At 35.5% G+C, this 11146-nt stretch overlaps 1 protein-coding gene and 1 long non-coding RNA gene across 4 annotated transcripts; one reads left to right on the top strand and one right to left on the bottom strand.

The window, feature by feature from the left end:
• Positions 1–1137: 1137 nt before the first annotated feature.
• LOC110370034 (uncharacterized) lies at positions 1138–10951 on the top strand. Of its 3 annotated transcripts, none has more exons than XM_064036341.1 (4): positions 1138–1285; positions 1973–2116; positions 10067–10286; positions 10558–10951. In XM_064036341.1, the coding sequence occupies exons 2-4, from the start codon at positions 1985–1987 to the stop codon at positions 10902–10904; spliced, it is 699 nt and encodes a 232-aa protein (XP_063892411.1). In that variant the 5' UTR covers positions 1138–1285; positions 1973–1984; the 3' UTR covers positions 10905–10951. The 3 variants fall into 3 exon arrangements, with proteins under 3 accessions (XP_063892411.1, XP_063892410.1, XP_063892409.1); XM_064036340.1 differs by having other exon boundaries at positions 1270–1489; XM_064036339.1 differs by lacking the exon at positions 1138–1285 and adding an exon at positions 1292–1507.
• On the bottom strand, positions 2205–10060 carry LOC135117324 (uncharacterized). Its single transcript, XR_010276803.1, has 2 exons — positions 9482–10060; positions 2205–4086 (listed from the first exon to the last, which is right to left on the bottom strand). It is a non-coding gene; the product is annotated as an uncharacterized LOC135117324 (long non-coding RNA).
• Positions 10952–11146: the final 195 nt, after the last annotated feature.

Raw genomic sequence — 11146 nt, 5'->3', positions numbered from 1 at the left:
TCTATTTTTTTTAGAATTTTATACCCCGTAGTTATAAAAATAGAGGGGGGGGGACATACTTTTTACGACTTTGAGAGCTGATATCTCAAAAACCGTTCACTTTAAGAAAAATGTTTTTTAGAAAACTTTATATCATTTTAAAAGACCTTTCCATTGATACCCCACACGGGTATGTACATCGAAAAAAAAAATTTCATCCCTCAGTTACATGTATGGGGGGCCCCACCCCCAATTCTTTTTTTTACTATTTAGTGTCATATTTTTGTAGCGGTTCATACAACACATATTCCCATCAAATTTCATCACTGTAGTACTTATAGTTTCCGAGTAAATCGGCTGTGACAGACGGACAGACGGACAGACGGACAGACGGACATGACGAAACTATAAGGGTTCCGTTTTTGCCATTTTGGCTACGGAACCCTAAAAAGGGGCATCTGTGTTCACCGAATTTGGCCAAACTGGTGGACAGGACAGTGCCGTATTTTACAACAAAATCACCATCGCACCAACACCACCACCAGTGAGTGGTGAACCATGAGAATAACAAAGGAGAATAATAACTAAAAATTATGTCGTAATTTACCAAAGGTGGCTAACGATAATAAATTTAAAGAGTTGTGTCACCTTATGTGTCGGATCGGAGCTTATTACCACTGGGAGAAGTTGTGAAACTATTGTCCACTGTTGATTTATTGACCTATCAAGTTAATATAGATTGCGGAATTGATTATTAACTCACTTCAAAAGAAAGGAGTTTCTCAGTTTTACCCTGTACTGTATGTACATATATTTGTGCACGATTATCTCACGTTTGTCTGAACTGATTTTGATGCGGTTTTCTTTCTTCTGCTTTTGAACTTTAAAAATGAAATATTCTGAAAAACAGAGCGCTATTTTTTATATATGTTTAAATCCCAAATACAATTGGGAACTGGGCAGGAAGAAGTAAGATAAAATTAAGTATTAAAAAAAAAATAGCCAGCGATAACGGGTATACTGAGTCCAAGGAACGAGAAATTTTAAAATACCTACTATAATATTCGTTTCAAGGAATACTGCCTTTTGGATCTGATATTATTGATTGTCCCAACCGCTTAGCCGCCTAACTGAAATTGATTTGCAGTTGAACTTATGAATCCCTCGCAATTTTATTAGAAAATGTTTTCTCTGTCTACCTAGAAAATCGATCGCTCGAACGTATGTTACCTCGCTCACTCAATCGTTCATACATTCAATCAACGTGGCTGAGTGACAGCTGACTGTTATTCCTAAATTAGTTTTGGTAAGGAGTATTAGTAATAGTATTACGAGAATATTAGTTTGATAATAGCTACAATTTTATTTAGCAAACATTAAAATGATGTATAAAATGAAGAAAATCATTGTGCATGATAAAGATGTTGCTTTGCCGGACTGCATGTATTCTGTTAAATATCGTACAGATTTTTATCATGAAGACGATTGCGACCTCAGTATCAGTAACCAGGTTATCAAGTTTCTTAAGGTTTTTGTCACTGAATTTATTACTTTCTTAAAATTACTTTCAAGCATGTGGTGAAACAAAAAAAACTTCAAACCTTTGCTCGAGGATAGACATCCAACATATATATTACAGTGGTTTTTGACAGGCCATCTGCACGCTTGAATTTTACTCTGGCTCTGGAGATCTGATAATAATAATATTTTACCCTAAATCCGAATTTACAGTCGACTGAAAGATAGGATTTAATATCTAACTTTCAACTTTATATTCATCAGACGTAATGTTAGGCATATGGACAAAACAGAAAAGTAAATAGTAATATGTTTTTGAATGATACATTACATTGGCTGCTTAATTAAAAATGACCCATTATTTTCTGTTTTTGCTTTTCTCTGAGAAATATTTCTTGATTAGGTGGTTCTAAATCAATTCATTCATTTATCTTTTCACACTGGGACATTATGTTAAATAATGATTATTTTCTAGGGATCAAATAAAATGACTGAGTTGGAGCAGCGTCAGGAACAATTACTTAAAAAGTTAGATACCTTATATGACAGAATTACAACTATCAGTTCATATTGTAAAGGTACCATCACTCAAAATGAAACAAGAAAACCAGAACATTGTGTAAGTACTCTTGTTTCCGGAGCGGGGAAACTATTGAAATTACTAAGTATTACTACTAAGGAATTTCGGGAGACAAATTAAAAGCGTGTTACCGATTCTGAGGTACTTTTAATTGTAAAAAAACTAATCTACTGTCTGACCCATCTCGGCGCGACATCTCCGGTGGGGCGACTTATCTACCTAAGTTCTTAAAATTATAGTCAGCACATTATACATGTGTGCGTACAGACTTAATCTAGGGCCGAAGGCTGGGTGGTCACCATAGCTCCTCCGACCTTAAGAGGAAAATTATCGGGAGAATCGATTTTAGATTGGTTCCGATAATTTTTCTTGAAACACGTGTATTTCAGCAATTTGAGCCGAACAACATAAACGGAAAATACAAAAATACTTAAAATAACTAAACCTAAGGTCACGTACACCAAGGACGCACTGAAGCTACTGTCCCTTTTATCAAAAACACTTTCGATCACTTCACTATGTTTTAACGAATACGCCATATATTTCACTTCGTCTAGATTTATGCCCTTCATATCAAGTGCACGTGTACTGGATAGCTGTGCGTTAGTGCGTAACTGAGGTAAGGCGATGATTGGTACTCTTTTCACCACATCGGACTCTATGAAGATACGATGATTAATGTGTATGCCATGAATCTCCACCTCACAGGGTTCTTCGATGGTCATCAGGTAAGTACCAAATACCAATTGTCTACTGGTCTCATCCTTGCATCGTTCTGTTAGTGTGGTCTTCTCTTCACTATACAGGATCCAGTTGTTGTTAGCGACTTGTTGGACTCTGACCTGTTCGATTTCTATTGGATGTTGTTTGCAAAGGGTAAGGTCGTTTTCGAAATTCATAAGCTGTTCGACACAGGTAAGTTCATAGAAGGGGATCCTGTTGTCTGCAGTGCAGAGGAAGCGAGCACCGGCAGAGAATGGTCTACACGGTATTGCGATTGGTGAGTATCTATTTTCTTTCGCCAATAGGTAAGGGTATTTGGGGAAAATAGCTAGGGTCTTATTTTCGGTGTCATGGAAAATTGGTAGGGAGTAAATCTTATAATAGTTATAAGTAACATTATCGGTAAGTGGTATCTCCATTATAAACGTTATTTGATTACTTTTAATAAATGATTTAACACATATAATCTCTTCTATTTTAACAAGTTCGCTTCGGCGGGAGGATATATTAAGCTTTCATATTCGGATATTAATTTAAGATGATATAAAAGTTCTGAAGAATTAACAATTGATTGATGTAAAATAGAGACTCTGCTTAATGCAAGTGCAGTTTCGATTTCACTTAATCTAATAAATATAGTACGAAAGTTACTCATGAAAACATTGAACAACCCAGTTAAGTACGTCAGAAAAATCCAACTATTTTGCTGAGCAGTTAAATCTTTAATTAATGTTTCAATTTTAGTTAACCTGTTATGGAAGTTAATTGTATTCTGTTCAATAGTTTCAGTGGCATTAATAAAACTGTCAAACATTTTAGAGACCAATGTTAACCTTTTAGATATAGTGATTTGACCTTGATTCAATTTAGAAATGAGATTATCATACTTCAACGCATCATCATGATCCAAATTACCGGTAACAATTTTTATAATAGAGCCCAGTGGATTAATGAGTCCTCGTTTAGATCGTTTGGATGGTATAAGCTGTTGGTATTTTTCTACAGTTAAATCACGTATGGAATCTGTATGCATTTTAATAGTCATAATTTCTTGTGAGTATGATGCATTCCAATCAATTAAATTACAAAGCGCTTGATAGTTGGTAGAGATGTAGTTAAGGTCAGTATAAATTTGATCTAGGCTGATGATCTTTACAATAGTCCACTGATCAGTTTGGAAATATGCATGACCTTGTTTCACCGGTAAAACTCCTGGATTACCTTCAAGATTTTGCAGATGAAGGGCCAGCGACAGCATCGTGACTGTCATCAATAATATGCCGCACCTGTGGAGGACGTTTTATATTTTAATAGGAATTTTGGTATCCCTTTCTCCTATTTTTATAGGTAAAATATTTTTATCTGCTTTGCCTGTTACTACAGCTTTTATATATCGGGGCTTATCCTTACTTTTACGCTTATTTATGTCTTTACCGAAAACAATTTCTCCTTTTTTAAACTTTATTTCACCTTCACCACCCTTACTCTCTCTATTCTTTTCTTTAATATTAACCATTTTGTCTGCTAAGTGTTCATATAATGTTTTTATTCTTTTGCATGATCTTTTACTAATTTTGGAAATAACGTTTTTCTAATTCTATGCTAAACGGACTGCTTGAGTCGGTATGTCCGAAGACAACTTCAAATGGTGCAAGTTCAGTGACTGAGTGAATAGTGTGATTGTATGCCAGAACAGAATAAGTCATAACCGAAGCCGCATCAGTACATTGTTTTTCGTATTTGGCCAGTCTGTAAATTTCTATTATAGTGGAGTGGAACCTCTCAATAAGACCCATTGAATTGGGGTTATTAGGGGTTCCAATGGAAATCAATTTTATGTAAATTCAAAAATTCCTTAATTAGTTCATTATTAAATTCGGTTCCGGGGTCTGAGCTTATTCTTCTGGGTGTACCGTAATACGAAAAATATTTCATCAGTGCTCTAGTTACTTCGGGAGTTGATTTTCCCTGAGTTTCGATTGCCTGACCTAATTTGCTAAATGCGTCAATTATAGTTAAATAAGTTTTACCTTCTATACTAAAAAGATCTATAAATAGCTCTTGAAAAGGCGCGTCTTGGGTTTGTGTTAGTTGTAATATAGGTTTGATGGGTTTCCTATCATATTTCATTCTACGGCACCCATCGCAACTGTTTATGACGGCTGTTACAGTTTCCTGCATTCTATTCCAATAATAATTTCTACGGAGCCTAACTAGCGTTTCTTTTATGCCTCTATGACAGGTCTTTCCTTCATGGTGTTTAAGTATAAGTGCCTTTTGCTCTCCTTCATCTTCTACAAAAATAACTCTTTCTGTACATTCAAATAGGTTAATAGTTCCCTTTCTGAATAGTTCAATTATTATATTGCTAAATAGTTTCCGATGTTCATTCTCCTCAAAATAAATGAAATATTTTAATTTTGGCTGTATGTATTCCTTTAAAAAGTCCTTTACTAATTGCGGATTATCTTTTGGCAGGAAAACTTCTAATATCTTTTGTTTGTCACGTGACAGGTTCTTAACATGCATTTGATTTTTAAACCATGAAAATATTAAGATTTGATTCGGCTTGGTGTCGATCGCCTCATGTAAAATAGGTATACCGGTTGATTCTAATTCTACAGCGGAATGAACGGTTTCGTTCGACTTACTGGACACTGATCGTATTGGATACTCATTTGTATCGTAGTGAACTTCTCTAATATTGTCGGAAAAATCTATAGGACTACAGGTCATAGTTCGACTAGAATCAGATATCGTTACTGTTGATGAACCTTTACTATCTGCACATTCATTTAGATTTTTATCTTCCTTCTCATCAATATTAACTGCTAGAGACTGATTTTCGTCGTCTGTGAGTAAGGCATTGATTTTTATTCTGGACAGAGCGTCTGCATTTGTATTTTGTTTGCCGTTTTGTGAATTAAATCAAAGTCGTAATCTTGCAAACGTAACCGCCAACGTGTGAGTTTGCTACTAGGGTCTTTAAGAGATTGGAGCCAAGTTAAGGGACGGTGGTCAGTATATATATAGAATTTTCTACCGTACAGATAGGGCCTAAAATGCTTTACTGCCCACACTATAGCGAGCAGTTCACGTTCGATGGTACTATAACGTGATTCTGTATCACTGAGGGTACGACTAGCATACGCAATGGGCTTGTCACTGCCAATCTGTCCTTGTGACAGCACAGCGCCTAGAGCGACATTGGATGCGTCGGTCGTCAGTATAAATGTTTTGTCATAGTCAGGGTATTGTAACAGTGGGGCATGTGTCAGGAGTTCCTTGCATTTGTTAAATGCGTCTATGTATTTCTGGTCAATAACAATTTTGTTGCGCTTTTTTAAGCAGGCTGTCAATGGTTGAGTAATTTTTGCAAAATCTTTTATAAAACGTCTGTAGTAACCTACAAGTCCAAGAAAGCTCTTAATCTCTGTCGTTGTCTTTGGTAACGGGTAATTCAATACAGCGTTTATTTTGTCGTCATTAGGCTTTAGCCCGTCTTTAGTTATAGTGTGTCCAAGGTAGAGCACTTCTTTGCGTAAAAATTCAGATTTGTCTAATTGAATTTTCATGTTAGTTGTTCTAAGTCGGTCAAATACAATTCTTAATTTATTTATCATTTCGTCAAGGCTATTTCCGTAAATTATTATGTCATCCAAGTATACCATGCAGTGGAGTCCTTGCAGACCACGCAAAATATTATCCATGGTCCGTTGGAAGGTAGCAGGAGCGGTTTTAAGTCCAAACGGCATTCTGAGAAACTCAAAATGGCCATTTTGCGTCGAAAAGCTGTCTTCTGTCTATCCTTCTCTTCTACTTCTATTTGGTGGTAGCCGCTTGCTAGATCCAATGTGGTGAAGTACACACTCTTTCCTAGTTTGTCGAAAAGGTCATTAATATTAGGTAGGGGGTATTTGTCGTCTATGGTTATGTCATTCAGTCGTCTGTAGTCTATTACCATCCTGTATTTAATTTCACCAGACGCATCCTTCTTTTTAGGGACAAGGTGAACTGGAGCACTCCAAGGGAATGAGATTCTTGTATAACATTTTCATGAAGTAATTTTTCTACCTGATTATTTATTTCGTTTTGGATGAAAGGTGCCTGTCTATAGGGTTTAATGTATATAGGATCTTCATTTTTGGTACGTATGTGATGTTTAACCTGATTAGTAAACGTAAGGGGGATTTGGTCACAGTAGAATATGTCCTTATATTCCCTACAAAGTGCATAAATTTTCTCACGTTCTTCGCCATTGGTATGATCGAGTCTTAATTTATCTAAATTTTCTTCAAGTAATTTGTCAATTTCTAGAGGAGTATTGGTCGTAGTAAAATTAATGTTGTATTCTGTATTTTCATATGGCGTTACTGTGAAAGGTTGGCAAATAGTCAGTTGTTTTGGGCAATCTGAAGTGTTTTGAATTACTGTAAATGCGTATCCACTATCACAGTTTACTAAAGCACTAGGCATTCGTAGTCCATTTCGAAATTCTTGGTAGTCAAGAATAGCGTCACCTGAATATTGATCTACTGGCAATTTAAATCGTTGTTCTGAACGTGGCTGTACAGTAATTTTATAATTTAAATTATTATTGATTATTGGAATACAAGTGGAATTCGTTTTTAAGATTCGTTCTTTTAGATCAATAATTGCACCTAATTGCTGTAAAAGGTCGTTACCTATAAGCCCGTCATACCGTGGATCTACTTCGTATACATAGAACTTATGCCAATCGTCACTAACAAAGGTAGGTAGAAGAGGAATTTCTATTACTTCATTATGTCTACTAGTAGCATGAGTACTAACCACCTGAAAATTTTCATTACGTATATAGTCGTAAAAATACTCATATGCTTTTGTAGGACCAATGAACGATCTCATACTACCAGTATCTATCATCATTTTTGCGTCTATCTCTTCTACATAAATATACGGTAGCTCTAAATTAGAGTCAAAATTTAATTCTAAGATTTCTTGTCCGTCGAGGCACTCTCCTGAAAATCCAGTGCCTGAATTTCATTTTCTGATTGTAATTCATAGTCAACATGAGTCTCGTCATGATAATTAATTTCATTTGAGTCACCATAATAGTCATCGTCATAGTTAGAGTAATAGTTATTGTAATAAGGCTCATAGTCGTCAGCAGACAATTCATTTAAATTGAAACCTTGTGGTACATTCGATTTAGGTTGGGCTGTTCGCATAGACACATCAGTAGTTTGCGTTTGAGGTTTTAGTATTTGTGGGGTATTAGAATTATTGGGGGATTTGTAACCAAACTGCTGAGGTTGCAACGGTTTATAGCCAAACTGTGGCGGTGGCCTGTATCCTAATTGTTGGGGTGGCCTGTACCCAAATGGTTGAGGTGGCCTATACCCGAATTGTTGAGGTGGCCTGTACCCGAATTGTTGGGGTGGCCTGTACCCAAATTGTTGAGATTGGGGTAAGTACCCAGGCTTGGGGCGTGATGTTAATGCATTTGGTAATTGACCTTGGGGCTGATTGAATTTATTCTGTGGAATACCGAAATTAAATTTAGGTGTGGTAATATTATTTGGCAATAAAGGTTTGTATCCCGCTGGCGTCATTACCAATTTTGATCCGAAACTGCTAGATTGACCGTAAATGCGATTCCTAGTATTATACTGCTCTAAGAAATTAACTTCCTCAAGTACTATACTCAAGGCCGCTTCTAAACTAGAGGGTGCCTTAAGCCTTACAATACGAACCATATTCTCTGGGAGATTGTATAAGAACACATTCAAGGCCGTATTGTTATAAATAATTGTCTTTGCACTCTTCAAATCAGTATCCTCAATCATGTTGACCTTGGACATCAATAATGATCGAACACTTTGGATTCTATTACAAAATTCTAAATAACTTTCACCGGATTTAATTTTTAAGGATTCTAATTCGATATTAATGCACGCTTCGCTACGCGGGTCTCCAAAATGTTGAATAAGTAGATCTTTAAAAGCAGACCATGTCACAATATCTTCACGTTCTGATAAGAGCGCTGCGGCGTCATCTCTCAATCGACTAGTTAAAACATTATAAACGTAAAGATTTTGTTCGTGGCTACCCTTATATCGGTCAAGGACATACTGACACTTTCGCAAATAAAGATTTAACTGTCTTTTATCACCATTATACAAAGGTATTAATTGAATAATTTCTTTGGGTATTTGTTCAATAGTCACTGAAGTCATCATGTTCACAGAGTAGAGAACGGAACAGATAAAACAATTCGTGAGAGTACAATTGACTATGCTATGAAACACACAAGATAACACAATTCAAACATAACACACGTAAATCAGAAAATAATTAGACGCAAAATGTATGTAATAGTTTAGGTAATAAAATTAAAAATATTAATGTATAAAATATATATATTTTTTTATATTAGGTGTAGAATTACATACACTTTACTTATTACTTTTAATAAAACACATTTATAAAAATATCAATGCAAAGAATACACTTGAGATAACAATTAATTGGCGTCTCTGAAAGTTTAACTACTCTATGTCGGTTCTATTTATAGAACACAATGAGATAAGCCAATAATCTAAATGAACACGTTATAATGAGAGAGGTTTAATCTCAAAATAATGTAGGTATTAAGTATTGGGGGATAGAGGAACATGGATTGGCGAAAAAATCACTCACCAGCCAGCTGCTACTCTCATCCTTGGTATTCCTTTGTTTGCCCACACGCACCAAGAGTAATTTATTTGGTTCGTCGGATTTCACTCGTCCTTAAATTCCCACAGCTATCGTGCAGCTCGTCCTCGAGACACGCGACGAATTTAAAACCGCGAAGAATTTAGGAATATAACAGCGAAATCCTACCGGCTGCGCCACTCTTGTTTCCGGAGCGGGGAAACTATTGAAATTACTAAGTATTACTACTAAGGAATTTCGGGAGACAAATTAAAAGCGTGTTACCGATTCTGAGGTACTTTTAATTGTAAAAAAACTAATCTACTGTCTGACCCATCTCGGCGCGACATCTCCGGTGGGGCGACTTATCTACCTAAGTTCTTAAAATTATAGTCAGCACATTATACATGTGTGCGTACAGACTTAATCTAGGGCCGAAGGCTGGGTGGTCACCATAGCTAAGTTTATAATTATATTTCCTTTACCTTACTGATGCTGTCAGTAGGTAAACTAAGAATTATCAGTGAGTGAAGTTACTCATTCCCATTGTCACCGTCAAGTAGTCTGAATTATTAATTTTCTTAATTTCAGTTACCAACACCTGAAGAAGTTGTGCTGGTTCTCAGCCCAGATAGTGTGCCCTGGTATCTTAATTTCATTTTAAAACAATCTTCTGTGGCTCTAAACATTTCATGGCATATTCATTCATCAGTGCCAAACGAAAAATTGACGAAAATCAAAAACTATGTTAAAAATCTGAAAGAATCGAAAAATAACTCAAGAACAAATTTGAGGCTGATTTTCAAGTGTGGTAAGTGTCAGTTTATTCCTGTAAGATCATGTTTAAGTACCCACTTTATGCATAGAATTGTGATCGGAGACTTCATAAAATTTCAGTTGATATAATTTTAAAGGCACCATTTGTGCTCCTGTTTGAATTAAAATATTATTCGATTTTGTTATTCACGCACATATAATGAATATACTTAATGCATTCTTTAGATGAGCTCTTGCTTCACATTACTATAATTATTACATAGTTAATATAAATTATATGTACATTTTATTTATTGCATTTGCAGTTTCGGCTGACACTGAGTTGAAGTTGTCTACACTGGACACTCCTATTGTGGGAAATGTAAACATATTACGATACCTGTCTTATGTTTACCCAAATATCATTCCATACAATGCTAATGATTACTATGTTGACTCCTTACTTGATCTATGTCACGTTCTGGAAAGAACTTCAGATAAGAACAAAGAAGTTGCTGTATCCAAACTGTTTTCATCATATAAAAATTGGATTTATGGGACTGAATTTTCTATTGTAGATTTATGTGCTTACAATGTAATTAAGCAATGGAAAAATATCCCCAAGTGTGTCCCTAAAGCTTGGGTCGACAAGTGTGACAAACTGATTCTGTAATCATCTGTTAAAATTGTATGAATAAATAAAATAAATACATATTTATATTCAATTGTTTTGTATTCTAAACCTGCTAATAAAGTAGTTGCAGTAATGTAACTGGAAGTGTTATATTTGGTATGTATAAGGATGGGACTTTGTTAGCAAAATACTGATTTACATAAAAAACATTACATACATTTTCAGTTTGTACTGTAGGACAAAGGCCTCCCAAAAATTCGCGTAGTTTCCCGTTATGGTTT

The sequence above is a fragment of the Helicoverpa armigera genome, chromosome 9, assembly GCF_030705265.1.
Source record: "Helicoverpa armigera isolate CAAS_96S chromosome 9, ASM3070526v1, whole genome shotgun sequence".
NCBI classification, from domain to species: Eukaryota; Metazoa; Arthropoda; class Insecta; order Lepidoptera; family Noctuidae; genus Helicoverpa; species Helicoverpa armigera.
Note: the sequence above shows the minus strand (reverse complement) of the source record. Positions and strands in the feature narration are given on the sequence as shown.

Coding starts and splice junctions, on each gene's coding strand:
- LOC110370034 (XM_064036339.1), top strand. CDS start 1,361: ATGATGTATAAAATGAAGAAAATCATTGTGCATGATAAAGATGTTGCT. Junction 2,117..10,066: donor CAAGAAAACCAGAACATTGT/GTAAGTACTCTT, acceptor TCTTAATTTCAG/TTACCAACACCTGAAGAAGT. Junction 10,287..10,557: donor GAGGCTGATTTTCAAGTGTG/GTAAGTGTCAGT, acceptor TTGCATTTGCAG/TTTCGGCTGACACTGAGTTG.